The 15,995-nt window shown below is 56.8% G+C and overlaps 1 protein-coding gene across 2 annotated transcripts in view; it reads left to right on the top strand.

Moving 5' to 3' along the window:
- Positions 1-4,982: 4,982 nt before the first annotated feature.
- PDE4A (phosphodiesterase 4A) overlaps positions 4,983-15,995 on the top strand; it is a 42,736-nt gene continuing 31,723 nt past the window's right edge. Inside the window, exons 1-2 of one of the 2 annotated variants that reach the window (XM_021705048.1) lie at positions 4,983-5,030; positions 5,658-5,857. In XM_021705048.1, coding sequence (XP_021560723.1) covers positions 4,983-5,030; positions 5,658-5,857 — 248 coding nt within the window. Of the gene's footprint in view, positions 5,031-5,657; positions 5,858-8,727; positions 9,048-15,995 lie in introns of those variants that run through there. The other variant, XM_021705046.1, reaches the window with a different exon arrangement.

Raw genomic sequence — 15,995 nt, 5'->3', positions numbered from 1 at the left:
GCATAGAGAGTGACTGGGGGTAAGGGTGCTCGAGATGGAATGGGGTTTCTGGTTGGTATCTGCCTTATTCATGCCCTTCATTCAGCTCCTTATATGAGGGAGGGCCAGGGCCAGAACAGTGCCTGGCACACAGTAGGTGCTCAATAAATGTTGAATGAATTAGGGTATTAGATCAAGACTATTTTCATAGTACTTTAGGTCAGGAAGGAGGCTTATCATGAACCAATCCACCTCCCTCCCATTGTACAGATGGGGTAAGTGAGTCCCTAAGACCCAGAAAAGGGGAAAGAGCTTGTCAAAGGCAATACAGGGAGTTGATGGCGTATCATCATTCCCATAAAGTGAGCGTGGCTGAAGGAAGGGGAAAGGAAGAAAGTGAAGGCCAGATTTGAGCACAGCGCTCCCCTCCCCCCCCAGGAACTAACGATAAGCAGCCAGCTCCCGCCTCTCTATACCACACAGACACAACCCTACTGTGATGAATATCTACTCAACGGGCATTTATTCAGCACCTACTACTATATGCCAGTTGCTGGGGACAGCAGGGAACAGAACAAAACTCTCTGCTCCCACAGAGGTGCCATATAATGGAGAAGACAGAAAAAGAAACAACATAAACAAATAAATATATAACAAATTATGATTAGGACTGTGATAGAAATAGAAGGCTGTGTCAAAAGAGCAAAATGGTGAGGCCCACTTCAGGTTGGGTATCCAGGAGGACCTCCCAGAGGAGTTGAATACTCCTCAAACACACACACACACTTAAATCCAGACGGACATAATCATACCAAACAAACACCGTATACGAGGCACGTCAAGTCTCATTCCTACATAGGCTGATGTGGCTTCGCCCTGTCACATACATATACTCCTGCAGGTATGGTCTGGTTTCAGCTGTGCAACACTCACAGACTCACAGAAAGTTCCACCTGCTCGGCGGCACACGGACAGCTGTGTATACTCTCATGCACACACACATGCATATACACGCACATGCCTGGGGCCCCTGATGATCCTTCCTGGCCCTGCTTTAGCTCCAGGCATAGAGCTAGTTAGTAACTATTCCTTCTCAGGCCTGAATGCTCAGGGCCAAGGTGTGGATAAGGGCATTTATCCTCACCTCCTTCCCTCTTGTTGGCCATCTAGCCTGGCATCCTTCTTCTGAGGGTGGTGGGCTTGGGGGAATCCTGTGCTTTACTGACAAGCCACGCCAGGGGCTCCCAGGCTGGGCCACTGGCTGATCGAGCTGACAAGCTGGGGTAAGGGAGGCCGCCTCTCTCTGCGCCTGAGCCTGGTGGGCCTTGCTGTGAGGATGAAGTGAAGAGCTGCCCAGAGCAGCCTGCTCTGCCATCTGGACCCCCCTCCCCAGCCGGCCTGCTGCCCAGGGGAAGAAGGGAAGGCAGGCTTAGAGGCACCCCTCTACCTTGGGCACTCAGGCCAGTTCATGATGCCCTGCCTTCCAAGCCTGGGGTTCTGCCAAGGCTGATTTCTGCAAACGTGAACAGGTGTCCGGACAGCGGCGGTGTATCATGCATGCGAGCCTGACTTTACTCGGTCAATTAATTTCTTAGCTCATTTCAGTGTCTCTGCCCCTCTTCCCTGGATTGCAGTCCTCTCCCGGCCATCCACTCCTCCATTCCTTCCTTTATTCTGCAAATCCACGGGCTGTTCCAGGCACTGGGGATCTGGCTACAGAATTTGAAGAGCCCAGGGCAAGGGGAAAATGCAGGGCCCTTGATCAAAGTAATGAAGCATTTCAAGACAAGGGCAGGGCGTTAAACCTTCTAAGCGCGGGCTGTGAGGACTGCACAGGTCACATATCTGTGAAGTTGGTTCTCGGTATAGCTAAAATCGCACTGAAAAATCCCCTGCCCTCGTGGAACTCAGGCTTCGGACAGCAGAAATGTTAATATATGATACGTCAGGGATGATGACAGTTGAGAGGAAAGATAAAGCTGAATGAGGGCAATGGGGTGGAGGGAGGCATCTATATCAGCCCTCTGGAATGAGGTGCCTTTGAGCAGAGGCCTGAGGAGGTAAGGGCATCAACTGGATTTATTCGTTCTTTTCAAGAGATATATGTTGAGCGCCTACTGTATGCCAGCATTGCCCTAGGACTGGAGAGCCAGCTGGAGACAGAACAGATCAACATCCTGACCTCAAGTCCTAATCAAATGATGAGCAACAGCTGACAAAAATAGTAGGTACATTCTTTATCTTGTTAGAATGTTAGAAGTCTAAGAGAAACAAACAAACTGAAAGCAGAGTCAAGGAGATCAGGAAGTGGGAGGAACACGACATCCGAGCCTGGTTTTTTGGGTCAATGAGAACTGCAAGTACATAAACCCTGAGGTCTGAATATGCTTGAAGTCTTTGCAGAACAGAGTCAGCTGGTGAGTCTAGGGGGAGGATGGGAGGAGGTGAGGTTTCTGTGAATGTGTTGCTATCTTCCATGTCTGTCTATAGCTCCATGTGAGGTCAACAACAATGATGATAATTGTTATTATTACTAGGATGCTGACTACTGTTTTGTGAGCACCCACTATGAACCAGGCATGGTGCTTAGAACCTTACATGCATTGCTTCACTTCATCCTCACAACAACCTCCTCAGATAGGTATGGATATCATTCCCATTTTACAGATAAGGAAACCGAGGCTCAGAGAGGCTGGGTGACTTGCCCAAGGACATACGGTTAATAAATGGCAGAGCTAGGATTTGAATGCAAGGCTGTCAGTGTAATTTTTTTTTTTTAGAGAGAGAGCACCCATGCTGCGTGGAGGTGGGGGTTAGGGGTGGAGGACAGGGAGAGGGAGAGAGAGAATCTTAAGCAGGCTCCATACCCAGTGTGGGGCTCGATCTCAGGATCCTGAGATCATGACCTGAGCGGAAATCAAGAGTTGGATACTTAACTGACTGAGCCACCCAGGCACCCCTGTCAGCATAATTTTGGAGCCTGAGCCTGGCCCTTACTTACTACATGGCCTTTTCTTTGCCTGTCTGAGTGCATGCATCTGACTTCATACAGAGAGAGGGGGTGCCTCTTTCTCCCTGTGTCTATCTTATTCATTCCTTTATTCGTTCAGCATTCATTGAGACCATGTGTGGGGGACCATAATGAATGGGTACCATTTATACAGATTATTACAACTCAGAATGATGAATGCTTTAATGGGGGCAAAATAAGCAGCAGCGGGAGCTCAGAACATGGACTGTCTCAGTTTGGCTGAGAAGTGGAGGTGACCTTTAAGCTATCTTTATACATTCATCCATTTGTTCGACAACTGTCTGTCAAAGGCTTGCCAAGGTTGGTGAGATAATGTTTACATTCATTTCTACTAGTTGACACTGAACTGCAATGCTAGTTAGTGCAATAAGGCAAGAAAAAGAAATAAAAGCCAAAGTAGGGGGTAAAATAGTCCATAGCAGACCTTGCTAGGAACTTTATAATTATGCTATTATGTCCTCAAAATAATAACCAGACATTGAACAAATACTTACTAAGAGCTTGCTATGTTCCAGATTCGGTTCTAGGCACTGGGCATATGGTAATGAATAAAATAGATAAAATATTCTTGCTCTCCTGCAGCTGATATTCTAATGTGGGAAGAGACAGTAAGTGTAATAGATAAATTACATAGTACATTATCAGGCGATAAGACCTGTGAAAAATAGGACTCCCAATCCCTCTTATCCTGCTCTGAGGGGCTAGCAACTTTAAACAGGGGTGGGATGGAGAGAACCTCCAGGAGAAAAGCCTGAAAAGGTGAGATCTGAGCAAAGAACTGAAGAATGTGAGAAGCCTGTGGATATTTAAGGGAAGAGATCCAGGCAGGACCAGCAGGTGCAAAGGCCCTAAGGCTAGAGTGTGACTGGTGTGTCCAGAAACAGCCCAGACCAGTGTGGATGGAGCAAAGGCTGAGAGGGAGTGGTAAGAGGTGAGGACCGGGAGGTGACTGGGCACACTGTGCCAGGACTGTGTGGGCCTCCTCTTGAGGGCTTTGATTTTTCCTCTCAGTGAAGTAAAAGCCATAGAGGGCTCTGACCAGAGGAGGGACATGATCTGACTTGGGTTCTAACAGGCTCTCTCAGGCTCAGATGTTGTTAGTATTAAGCAAATTCCTGAGTGCCAGACACTGTCCTGTGAGAATTCAGTACGGTCTGATCTCATTTCATTCTCACATGGACCCTGTAGCGATTATCATTCCATTTCACAGAGGAGAAACTGAGGCTCAGAGAGTTTGTCCTTGACCCATGGCCACACAGCAATAATTCGCAGCACCTGGGTGCGAAGGTGAAGCGAACCAGCCTCCCCCTCCTCCAGGCTTTCAGGCAAGGATCGCCGGCAGCAGAGCGCACTCATCATCGGGAGCTGCGTCTGTGTCCCTGTCTGTCTGTTTCTATTTCCACGCGTCCCTGTCTGTCTCCGCGCGCCTCTGCTTGTGCGTCCCCCATCTGTGCCCAAGCCGCCGTCTCGCTGCGCCCGGCCCCCGCACATCGGAGCTATTTCGGGTTTAGGCATAAAAGCCCAACAGCTCGGAGGAGACGCTTCCTCCGGCCCCCGGCTCGGACCACGCGCCACACGCGGCCGCTCCTGGGAGCTCCCGGTCTTCTCTGCGGGATCCCCAGGCCGGGGGAAGCCCCCGAGGGAGGACCGGTGGGGGCTGGGGCGACCCGGTCCCGAGGCTCCCGGCCCCCCAGTGGCCAACCTGGGCATTGACGCCGTCCAGACCCTAGCCGTGCGTCAGCTGTAGCTCTGGCAACGGGCGGGCGACGTCACCCGACGGGCAGTGCGTCAGCCACCTGCTGACGTCACGCCTCCGGAGAGGAAAACCAGCGAGGGAGGGTATGATTCAGGCTCGGCCGGCAGGGGGAGCCCCAGGGCACTAATGGCGGATGCCTTCGGCTTGGTCCTTCAGGAGGCGCTGGCCCGGGCGGACATGACGCCCGCAGCCCCAACGGCGCGCTAGGTTGGCGGGATGAAGAGGAGCCGCAGTGTCCTGTCCGTGGCCGGGCCCGGGGACGAGGTGAGAGAGGCGGGGCCTGGGCTGGGGGCGGGGCTTGGGCCGCGGGGGAGACGGGCGCCCTCTTGTGACTATGGCGGTTCACTAAGTGTGGCTTCACATCCTCAAATCTGAGTTGTCCTCGCCTTGTGCCTCAGTTTACTCCCTTGATGCCATAATTTTCCTGCTGCCTGGATTAAGAGGCTCTCAGCTCCGGGACAGAAGGCAGGGGCTTCCAAGGGGCTTCCCGGGTGGGGAGAGGATTGTAGGGTGAAGGAGGGGTGCTGGGGGTAAGGTCTTGAGGGTCTAAGATGGGGGGAGGAGCCACAGACTGTAAGGCCAGGAGGGGCCTCGTAGGCGTGCAGGGTGGGGATATGTTAGAGGGGCTTCACAGTGAGGCACACAGTGGGTCCAGAGCCCCAGGGCCGGAACATCAAAAGGGAGCCCTATAAGAATTATGGCTGAGAAGGGGTGAGAAAGCGCCCTCCCTGTGGGAGGGATCAGCGAGTGGCTAAGATGTGAGGGGGACACAAGGAGTCTATATCCCCATCAGCCACTTTCTCAGGTGGCTAGGGAAGGGTGTTACTGGAGGGAGGGGCTCAGAACGGCCTGGTGAGGCCATGCCCCTATCCTGTCCTTGTCCCTCCTCAGAGGCCGTGGGAGACCCCGGAGCCCACCAGTGCCAAAATGCTGGGGGCCGACCTCCGACGACCTCGCCGTCGCCTTTCCACGGGTCCGGGCCTGGGCTGGGCCGAGACTGAGCCCTCAGACCCTGGGGTCCCACTGCCGCCAAGGCCCACCACGTTGCCACTGCTGGTCCCTCCACGGATTTCCATCACCAAAGCTGACAGGTAGGCAGGAGGGGGCCAGGCTGGGAGGTGGGGTGGAGATTCAGGGCCAGCCACCAGCCGTTTCCATGCTCCAGGCCCCTGGCCTTTCACAAAATCAGCTGAAACTTCTGGAGCCCTGTGGGTCAGGCTGTGACGCCCCTTCCCCAGGGTGCCCCTTGCAGCCTCTAGGAATCCCGTCTTCCATTTTGCAGCTGCCTGAGTCAGCAAGAGGCAGGGTTGTGGAAAGGGTTTCAGCCCTCCAGTCCCGTCATGCCCCCACAATCAGAGAGCTGGGGCAGGTTAGGGAGTGGGTCTCCCACCAGTCAGCTGTGTGCTTCTATTTCTCCTGGGAGGTTGCACTTCCTTCCAGGACTTAAAGGGATGGTGAGACCCTGGAGGAGGGCTGGACTGGCATTTTTCTTTCTCTTGGGGGTAGATGTAAGAGGTATGTGTGGGCCCCTTGCTCTTTCTCATCTGGGGTCCTCCGAGGGCACTTCAGCCCCCATCTTGGCTGGAGGATGAGTTTGAAAGCTGGACAGCTGAGCTTGCCCTAGCTGCTGGCCAGGCCCCTGCCCCTACTGCCCTCCTCAGGCCACTGTTCTCTGCAGCCTCCATCTTCCCCACCCTTTATCTACTCACTTGGAGGTCTCCAGGGTCTCTGCTTGGGTCATGATATAATGCTTCATTTCCAGATGGGGGACGGAAGTGACTGTCATTCCCCCCCTCCCTGGGTGTAATGTATCTCCCTCCAACTCCCCCTGCCCCCAAATCATCCTTCTACCCTCTGCCAGGTTCAGGGCCAGCATGGTCTAACCCGGATTCAGACCAGAGCTCCAAACACCAGCCCTAGCCCACTGCCTTGTGTCCTTCTTCCGCAAACCGCCCCACCCCCACCCCGCTGTGGTCTATCCGCCCCCTCCGCCCCCATCCCTTGTTACCCAGAGCTCCGGCCAACGCTACAGCCTCCAGTCCCCAAGAATTTGGCCCAGCCCAGGACCCTCAAATGATCTGGAGAGGACTGGCAGCCCTTGCCAATCCCCAGAAGCCGTTTTGACTATGTACTGCGGGGGCAGGGTCCCTGAGAGAAGTGGGAGACACAGTTCTGGCTTCTGGGATACCCCGCGGCTGCTAATGCGGGGCGGGTTCTTGCTCCGCATTCGCCCACGCCCGGAGCCCCTCGGGCGGGGAGAAAAGCGGCTATGGGGGTTGGAGATGGCCAATTTTTTTTTTTTTTAATAAGAACAGTGCTGGGGGGGATGGGGGGGGGGGGGGGGGGGGCAGACAGCACGGCCTGCCCCGGGGGGGCGGGGGGGGGGGGGGGGGGGGGGGGGGACCTGGTTCTGGGGACGCGCACCAGAACCGTTTAGCGTCCGAGCGCGCGTCGGCCCCGGGGGTGGGGCACCCGGGCGATAGCGCTCCCCAAGCCCGGCCACCGCCAGGGCTCCGTCGCGGCCGGGGCGGCAGAGATGGGGGGAGGGTGGCGCTCGGATCCCGCTCGTTCTCTGCTCCCTCGCTCGGCGCGGCGCTGGGGGAGGCGGGAGCGTGAGTCACGGCGACTCCCGATTTAGGTGCCGGAAGGGGGGCTCTGCCGGCGGGGGCCGCGGGGAGGAGGCGCGGCTGTTTACTCGCCTGAAAAGGGCATGGGGGTGCATCCCGCGGCTGCCGGAGACCTGCCTCAGTTTACCTTCTGTAGAAGCGCTTTACAAGAGGCAGCGATACACGGAGCGGTGGGCGGGCAGCCGGGGTGTCCTCCTGGAGCCACACGGGAACCAAAGGGACACACCCCAGAAACACCCCAAAGCGGCCCTCAGGCCGACCACACACAGACCAACACGTATAGGCTCCTTCAGACACCACAGTCAAACAGCCGAGGCTGAATTGCCTGCACAACTCCGCAAGCACGGACCGACCACAATACACACCCAAACGCGTGGGTACACATGCACAGCCCCAGGCCACCAGAACAGACCCCACAGCGGCGCACACCCTCCAAACAAGCAGCACACGTGCGCACACATCCTTCACCCACAGACACACTGATACACACACAGCGAAATCCAGAGAAACAGGCAGACCGCAGCAGCCAACCACGTGCGCACACACACTTCCAGCCGACACCAAAAACACAGACAACCCTCGGAAGGGGCCACGTGCACGCACATCCCGCCCTGGGCACACACCATCACCATCTTCCGACCCACCAACGGGAGAATCCCCGAACGTCGCCGCTGCCTGCAGCAGAGACCGCGTCGGTGGCACCGGGACCACTCCCCACATGCGCCCCCCCCGGCCAGGGGTAGCGGCGAGGACACGCCAGCATAGGGCTCCGCCCCCGCCATGATGGATGGACTGACTGACACACCGGCAACCAGTCGGGTGTCTTCTTCCTGATCGGATTAACCGTTTAACTCCTTCTTTCCCGTGCACGCCGCGGCTAGGCAGGGCGCTCAGGAGAGAGCCGAGTTCCGGCGCCCCCTCCCCTCCGAGAGCGGGGCTCTGCGTGGGCGGGGAGGGCCCCCCTCCTTGGGTGGCTGCCCCCCACTGGCCCGGACGGAGGAGGAGGAGGAGGGGGGCGGCGCTGACAGAGCGGCGGGCGGGGGGCGGGGAGGGGCGGGACGGGGCGGGGGAGCCGGGGCTGGCGCGGAGCGGGGTGCCGAGCGCGGAGAGCGCTGCCGGGCGCCGAGCAGAGCGCCAGCCGCCGACAGAAAGCCGCGGCGCCCGGCCCGGGGGCGACCGGCCCGTAGCGCCCCCGGGTCTGTCCCCGGGGCGCCATGGCCCCACCGAGGCCAGGCGCACCCGCGGGGCCTCGGGCGCGTCGGCTAGCGCGCCGCTGAGCAGGGGGAAGCTTGGAGAGGCCGGGGCCCCCCAGGGCGCAGGAGGGGGCCGGCGCCATGGAGCCCCCGGCCGCCCCCTCGGAGAGGAGCCTGTCTCTGTCTCTGCCCGGGCCCCGGGAGGGCCAGGCCACCCTGAAGCCGCCCCCCCAGCACCTGTGGCGGCAGCCGCGGACCCCCATTCGTATCCAGCAGCGCGGCTACTCCGACAGCGCGGAGCGCGCAGAGCCCGCACGGTCCCCACACCGGCCCATAGAGCGTGCCGACGCCGTGGACACCGGCGACCGGCCCGGCCTGCGCACTTCCCGCATGTCCTGGCCCTCGTCCTTCCACGGTACCGGCACCGGCAGCGGCGGCGCGAGCGGAGGCAGCTGCAGGCGGTAAGACTCCGGGCGGCGGACGCGCGAGGAGCGGATAGGCGCGCAGAGAGGACGCAACTCGCCGCGCTGACCGCAGGCGGCGCTGCGCTGCGGGTGGAGTCCGAGTGACTGGCGGGGGTGTGGAGGGGAGGGGGAGTTCTGCTGTGGGGGCGTCGGGGACGCGACCCTGGTGGTGCCCCGTACACGAGTACCCTTCCTACTGAAGCCGGTCCTGGGGTCGACCTCGGGGGAGCCATGCTGCGTGTAGTATTTACGACGTCTTGGTTGCGGGCTGCAGCTTTGGGAGTCTGTACCTTAGTTGATGACAGCGCAGGACAGCGGCTATAGGTTGGCTACTTGAAGGGACTTTCCTGGGGGCACTGTACTGGCAGCTAGATTCATTATGTTTGTGGACGACCTAGAGGGCACTGTAGGGGGCGCCTGCTGGGATCACAATGTTTCCTCCAGGCTGAGGGGCTCTCAGAGTCCCCTTAAGGGGTGGAGGACTGTATGGGGTGGGGGGAGCATTCGGGGACTCGCCCTGAAGCAACTGGGGTCAGAAATCCAGAGGGAGCCTCTTGGGGGAGCACCGTGTTGGGGGCCTGTGTGCTGCGTTGGCGCTCCCTCTCAGGGCAGGAGTGTTAGGGTTCAGTAGCTGACCAGAGGGAGGGACCGTGCGCAGAGGGTGCACGGTCCCGGCACAGGGTAAGGGAGTCCCTGCCTCCCCGAGGGGACAGGGGACGGTGTTAGAGGGCAGGTGTTGGGCTGGCTCTGACGGCGCCCTCTCACTGACCTGGGTTGGCTCCAGCTGTTGGGGTACGACTGGTGTGTCTGCCTTAGCTGCATGCGCTGCCTGGGCTTCTGGGGACCCGCGACTGTGACATGGGATTGTGTGTGCTCCGGGGACAGTGACTGTGGCTGTGGAACCATATGTGCTCCTGAGATGGTGCTTGTGACATCATGGCTGTGTGTGTGCTTCAGGACAGTGTGGTTGTGACACACGGTGTGCTTCCAGGACAGTGACTGTGACCGTGTGACTTGTGTACTTAGGGGTGGCAGGAATTGTGGCAGGATGACCGTGTGAGCTCCCAGGACCATGACGATGTGACTGTGTGCTTCTGGGACGGCGGTTGTGACAGTGACTGCGTGTGCTCTTGAGGCACCGATTGTGACTGCACGCATTCCCGGGAGGCGGTGATGGTGGCCCTGGGACAGTGTGATCGCATCAGCGGGACTGTCCGAGCTCCCAGCGACACTGATTGAGACGCTGACATGCTCTCAGCTGCCTCTGTTCCCTGCGTCCAGGAGTCGTCTGAGTTCTGGGGTGCGCTCCCATTTGCCCACCGTGCTGTCCTCGAACCAGCTGGTGTTTCTAGTTACAGTATCTGCTCTAGTGGTCCTCAGGGGTCTGACTCTGTGACCGACAGCTTCGACTGTGCGTTTTGTCTGACCCCCCACGGGTGCCCCTCTGCTTGCGACATCGCTAAGATGGTCAGATTCGGGCCTCTCCCTCCTGGAGTTCCCAAGGGAGGCCCCTCTAGGCTGTGACCCTACAATTCTAGCTCTCTCTGGGGCCTTCCAGCAGGCCCTACCCGCCCCCCCTCCCTGGGCCACCCCCACACACTCCCATTGGAGACATACCCAGCCCCAGCACCCCTGCCCCGAGGCAGGAAGCGAGTGTCATGGGCCCGGCACACACAGCCTGCTATTTCCCAAAGGGAACTGGAGAGAAGCTGAAGGAAAACAGAAGCTGGAATCAACAGGAAATGCCAAGACCCGGGGCTGAACGCCAAACTAGCTCAGGTCACTGTCCTGAGAGACCACTGAAGGAGTGGGGTGCCGTCAGAACTGGGCCCTCTTCCTTTTTAAGACCCCGGGGACTCCCCCTACCCTGGTGTCTGGGGTGCTGACTCTCTGGGGGCAGTGGCTGAGTGGTAATCATCATCATTATCTTGGTGGTATCCATCTCCTCATGGCTCACCCTCAGGCTCCATGCCGGGGACTTTTCCACATGTGTTGTCTCCAGAGCCTCAGGAAGTGTTCCTGTTGGACAGACTGAGGCCCAGAGGAGCAAAGTCCCTCCTTCGTGCCCAAGCTCACACAAGCAGGAAATGGCACAGCTGAGATCCCAGCACCCCTCTGTCTGATGCCTGGGGTCCTGGCACAAGGGTCTTGCCCTCGCTGGGCCTCAGTTTCCCCATCTGTGAAGTGGGTCTCTTGGTACTGCTCTGTTGGGGGGGGTGTTTGAGAGTTCTGTGAGGTTGGGGATGTGTGTAAAGGACTTAACACAGTGAGTGCTCAGTAGGTAGTCACTCAGGCACCTGGACTCAGGAGAGGAGGTGGGGTTTGAGTAGACCCTGCTCTGCCAGGGTGGGAATTAAAAACAGGAACCTCAACCACATCCCGGCAGGGCTCAGGTTTCTGTTTCGCTGTGGGCCTGCGTAGCCTCCAGTGGCTGTGGCCAGAGGGAAGGCATGGGTGCCAGCGTCCTCCCCCCACCCTTAGGCAGAAGGAGGAAGGGGGAACTGAGAGGCCTCCAGTGGGAACCTCGCTTCTTAGAATGGGCTTCCTGCCAGCCTGTTTCTCCAGAAAGGGGGTTCTCTGAGTGCACGCAGGGCGTTCCAGTGCTACCCACGTTGCAGTTCATGCAGCCACCAAAAAGGGGATCCAGACAGCCCTAGACTTGAGTCACAAGAACCCCCAGAGAGAGGGCACTGCCCTCCATGTGAGATGGCATCCACAACTCCCCTCCAGACCTGGGGATGTATGAGCTTGTGCTCCTGGCGCCCTGCGGGGCTGAGTCACGGCACCACCACGATCTGTCAAGAGGCAGATGGAGCTGGAGGAAGAGAACGACTCCGGTGGTAGTGGGGGCGGGGAGGGGGGGCTTGCCTGAATTGGGGGCAGGGCCAACGTACCGACCCCTACCCCGCCCCCCTGTGCCCCTCTGTACCTCCAAAATCCTCTCGCCGAGGGAGGCGCTGCCGGGGCCCCAGGAAGGGGTGGAGGCAGCTGGACTGGGGTCCCTCTCTGGCCCGTGGCCTCTGTCTCCACTTGGGTCCTCGCCTCCTCTCATCTCTGGCTCTCCCTCATCCCTGCGGTGTCCTGGGAACCCGTCCCTCCTCGCGCCCCTCCCTCCGCGCGCCCTCTGCTGGGTGACGAGAAAGGCACAGGCTGAGTGTGCGTTCCGAGTCCGGACCCGCCTGTGGGGCTCTAGTCCCCGAGCAGAGCAAAGTCGCGGCCGGCGCCACGAGCGTGGCGCCCCGGGTTATTATTTCATGCGTATCGAGCGCCTCGGAGAGTGGGCGCCAGGCCGGCCGACCGCAGGCTGCGGGTGAGGTCCTCGCCCTCCCCGGGCGGCACCAGGCGGCTCTCCCCGTCCAGCCCAGCGCAGTGGAGACGGCCGCCTGGGGGATGCAGAGGAACTTGGCGGAAAAGTTGCGGACGCGGAGTTCCGGCTCACCTCGGCGCTTGCCCGTGTCCCTGCCCGTGCCCGTGCCAGGGCCTCCCAACACCAACCTGCCTGTTAACTCCCAGCGTCTTTGGCTCGCCATTCCTGCCGAGGAAACGGAGAGAAGCGACTTGCCCAAGGTCGCACAGCGAGTTGGGGGTTAACACCCAGGTCTCCTGGACTCCAGATAGGTGGGTGAGAATCAGATTGTAAACCTGCCCACTGACTCGCTGTGGGACCAGGAGCCCCCCCCCCCCCCCCCCCCCCGCCCATTCATGCCTCCATGAGCCTCTGTGCTCTTACTACACCCACATGCATAAGATCTGCCCACCCCCAGGGCTGTGGGTAAGGCTCAGAGGGCTGTCGTTGGGGCTGGGCAGCCAGGAGCTGGTGTTTTGAGAACTGCACTTCTGCAAAATACATCTCTCTGATGTCTGCAGACAGAAGGGGGTGTCCTCCAAGCCACAATCCTGGGCCCTGGCTGCCAGGGCGCCCCCCCCCCCCCTTCACCAGTCACAGATTGACTGCAGGCTCCTCTGAATTGCAGGTAGGGCTTCGGGCCTGAGGAAACTGCAAACTGACAAGTGAGGACAGAGTTTCGGGGGGCATCTGAGCCCACTGTCTTCACTCCTGAGTAAGAGCTCAAATCCAGCCTTTGCCCTTGACCTGCGGAGAGAATCCACCTGACCGAGCCTCATTTTCCTCATCTGGAATGGGGCCATTCATGCCACACACAGTGAGCATCTTCAGGCTGTGGCAAAGAATGAGACAGAGCCCCCGTCCCTCCTGTCCTGGAGTTCTCAGGCTAGTGGATGAGGAAGAAATAGCAAGTAAAGGCATATGATAATTCCAGATGGTGACACAGGGGACAGGAAGAGAAGAGGGATACTGGGGTCAGGGAAGGGCTCTCTGAGGAGGTGACATTTTAGTACAGACCTAAATGAAGTGACATTGGATGCTAAGTGAGCCTGATGAAGAAGGTGACAAGCAGAGGGAACAGCCGGTTCACAGGTCCTGGAGTGGGAGCATGTCTGTTATGTTAGAGGAAAAGTAGAGAGGCAAAGGTGGCAGGAGTGAACAAGGGATGCGGGAAAAGAAATGAGGCAGGGAGGTGACAGGGCAGCTCATATAGAGCCTTACAGGCTATGGTCAGGGTTGGCTTTAGGCCTTAATTTGTCTCTGACTTTTTAGGAAGGGACAAAGGTCACTGAGCTGGCAGGAGACTGAACCATGAAGGGCCTGTGTAGCCTAGTGGCTAAAATCCCAGTCTCTGGAGTCAGACAACTGGACTTATCATCCAGCTCTGCTCTTTCTAGTCTGGGTGACCCTGGCCACGTCACTTCTTCCTGGGCCTCAGGTTTCCCCGTCTCTGAAATGGGCCTATGCAGAACCCTATTTCCAAAGTCTGAACTGAAGAGTCAGCAAAACAAAGGAGGGAAGCCCGAGGGCAGGTAAATGAGAATGCTCTTCCTTTCTGTTTGTAGCTGGACCAAGGGGGTCCCAGTGGCCAGCGCAAAGGGTCTTAGTGGGTTGAGACCAGGAGTTTTCACCTGAGGGCAAGGCTGGCCTCCAGCGGACATGTGGCAAAGGCTGGAGACATTTTGGTTTAATGACTGAGGAGGTGTTACTGGCAACTAGTAGATAGAGGATTATCTGGCCCTAAATGTCAACAGTGCCAAGGTTGGGAAACCCTGTGTTCCCAACGAGGTGATCACCTCCAAGGGAGCAAAAATTGGTTCTTGGGTGTGTGAGGGGAAAAAAACAAAAAACAAAAAAAAACCCCCTTACATTTATATATAAAGCCCAGGTATACACATAGTACATAAACAGATATACAACACAGGCATACCTCGCTTCATTATGCCTCACAAAAACTGCATTTTTTACAAATTGCCTCCGCGTCAAACAAGTCCCTCGGCACCATTTTCCCAACAGCATTCGCTCACTTTGTTTCTGTGTGTCACATTTTGGTAGTTCTGGCAACCTTTCAAGCGTTTTCGTTGTTTTTATTATTTTATTAGGTTCACGTGTGATCAACTTGATGTGACCAGTGTAATCATTTTGGGGCACCGCGAACCAGGCCCCTATAAGTCGGCAAATTAAATCCATGAATACTGTGCGTGTATTCTAACAGCTCCACCAACCAGTTTTTTTCCCCCTTTCCCTTCTCTCCCTTTCCTTGCGCCTCCCTATGCCCTAAGAATGATTAAGCTTAATGAGGAAGGCATGTTGGAAGCTGAGATAGACCGAAAGCTAGGCCTCTTGGACCAGTGAGCCAAGTTGTGAAGGCAAAGGAGAAGCCTTGAAGGAAATTAAAGGTGCCCCTCCAGCGAACACAGGAATGATAAGAAAGCAAAATGGCGTTTTTGCTGATTTGGAGAAAGTTTGGTCTAGATAGAAGATCAAACCAGCCACGACACTCCCTTAAGCCAAAGCCTCATCCAGAGCGAGGCCCTCACTGTCTTCAGTTCTGTAGAGGCTGAGGGAGGTGAGGAAGCTGCAGGAGCCAAGTCCGAAGCTAGTGGAGGTTGGTTCATGGGGTTTAAGGAAAGGAGACGTCTCTATTACATAAAAGTGCAAGGTGCTGATATGGAAGCTGCAGCAAGTAATCCAGAAGCTCGAGCTAAGATGATTAATGAAGGTGGCCACACTAAACACATTTTCAGTGTAGACAAAGCAGCCTTCTATTGGAAGATGCCATCCAGGACTTGCATAGTTAGAGAGGAGAAGTCAGTGCCTGGCTTCAAAGGACAGGCTGCGTCTCTCTTGTTAGGGACCAGTGCAGTTGGTGACTTTAAGTTAAAGCCATTGCTCATTTGCCATCCTAAAAATCCTAGGGCCCTTAAGAATTAGGCTACACCTAGTCGGTCTGCTCTGTAAACGGAACAACAAAGCCTGGGTGACAGCACATCGGTTTATAACATGGTTTACTGAATATTTTAAACCCACTGTTGAGACCTGCTGCTCAAAAAAAAAAAAAAGGATTCCTTTCAAAATATGACTATTCATTGATAATGCGCCTGGTCACTGACGATATCAGACGGAGATGCACAATGAGATTAATGTTGTTTTCATGCCTGCTGACACCACATCTATTCTGCAGCCCATGGATTAAGGAGTCATTTTGACTACCAAGTCTTATTATTTGAGAAATACATTTCGGTAACCCATAGCTGCCACAGACCGTGACTCCTCTGATGGATCCGGGCAGAAGAAATTGAAAACCTTCTGGAAAGGACTCACCATCCTCGACGCCATTCTGAACATTCTGACTCATGGGAAGGGGTCAAAGTGTGAGCAGGAACAGGAGTTTGGAAGAAGTGAAGTGGCTGTGAAGATTGTTGAAATGACAAGGCTTTAGAATAGGACGTAAAGTTAGATGATAAAGCAGCAGGAGGGGTCGAGAGGATTGACTTCCATTTTGAAAGAAGTTCTACGGGGGCGCCTGGGTGGCTCAGTCGGTTAAGCAGCTGCCTTCAGCTCAGGTCATTATCCTGGGGTCTTGGGATCGAGCCCCA

The sequence above is a fragment of the Neomonachus schauinslandi genome, chromosome 1, assembly GCF_002201575.2.
Source record: "Neomonachus schauinslandi chromosome 1, ASM220157v2, whole genome shotgun sequence".
NCBI lineage: Eukaryota > Metazoa > Chordata > Mammalia > Carnivora > Phocidae > Neomonachus > Neomonachus schauinslandi.
Note: the sequence above shows the minus strand (reverse complement) of the source record. Positions and strands in the feature narration are given on the sequence as shown.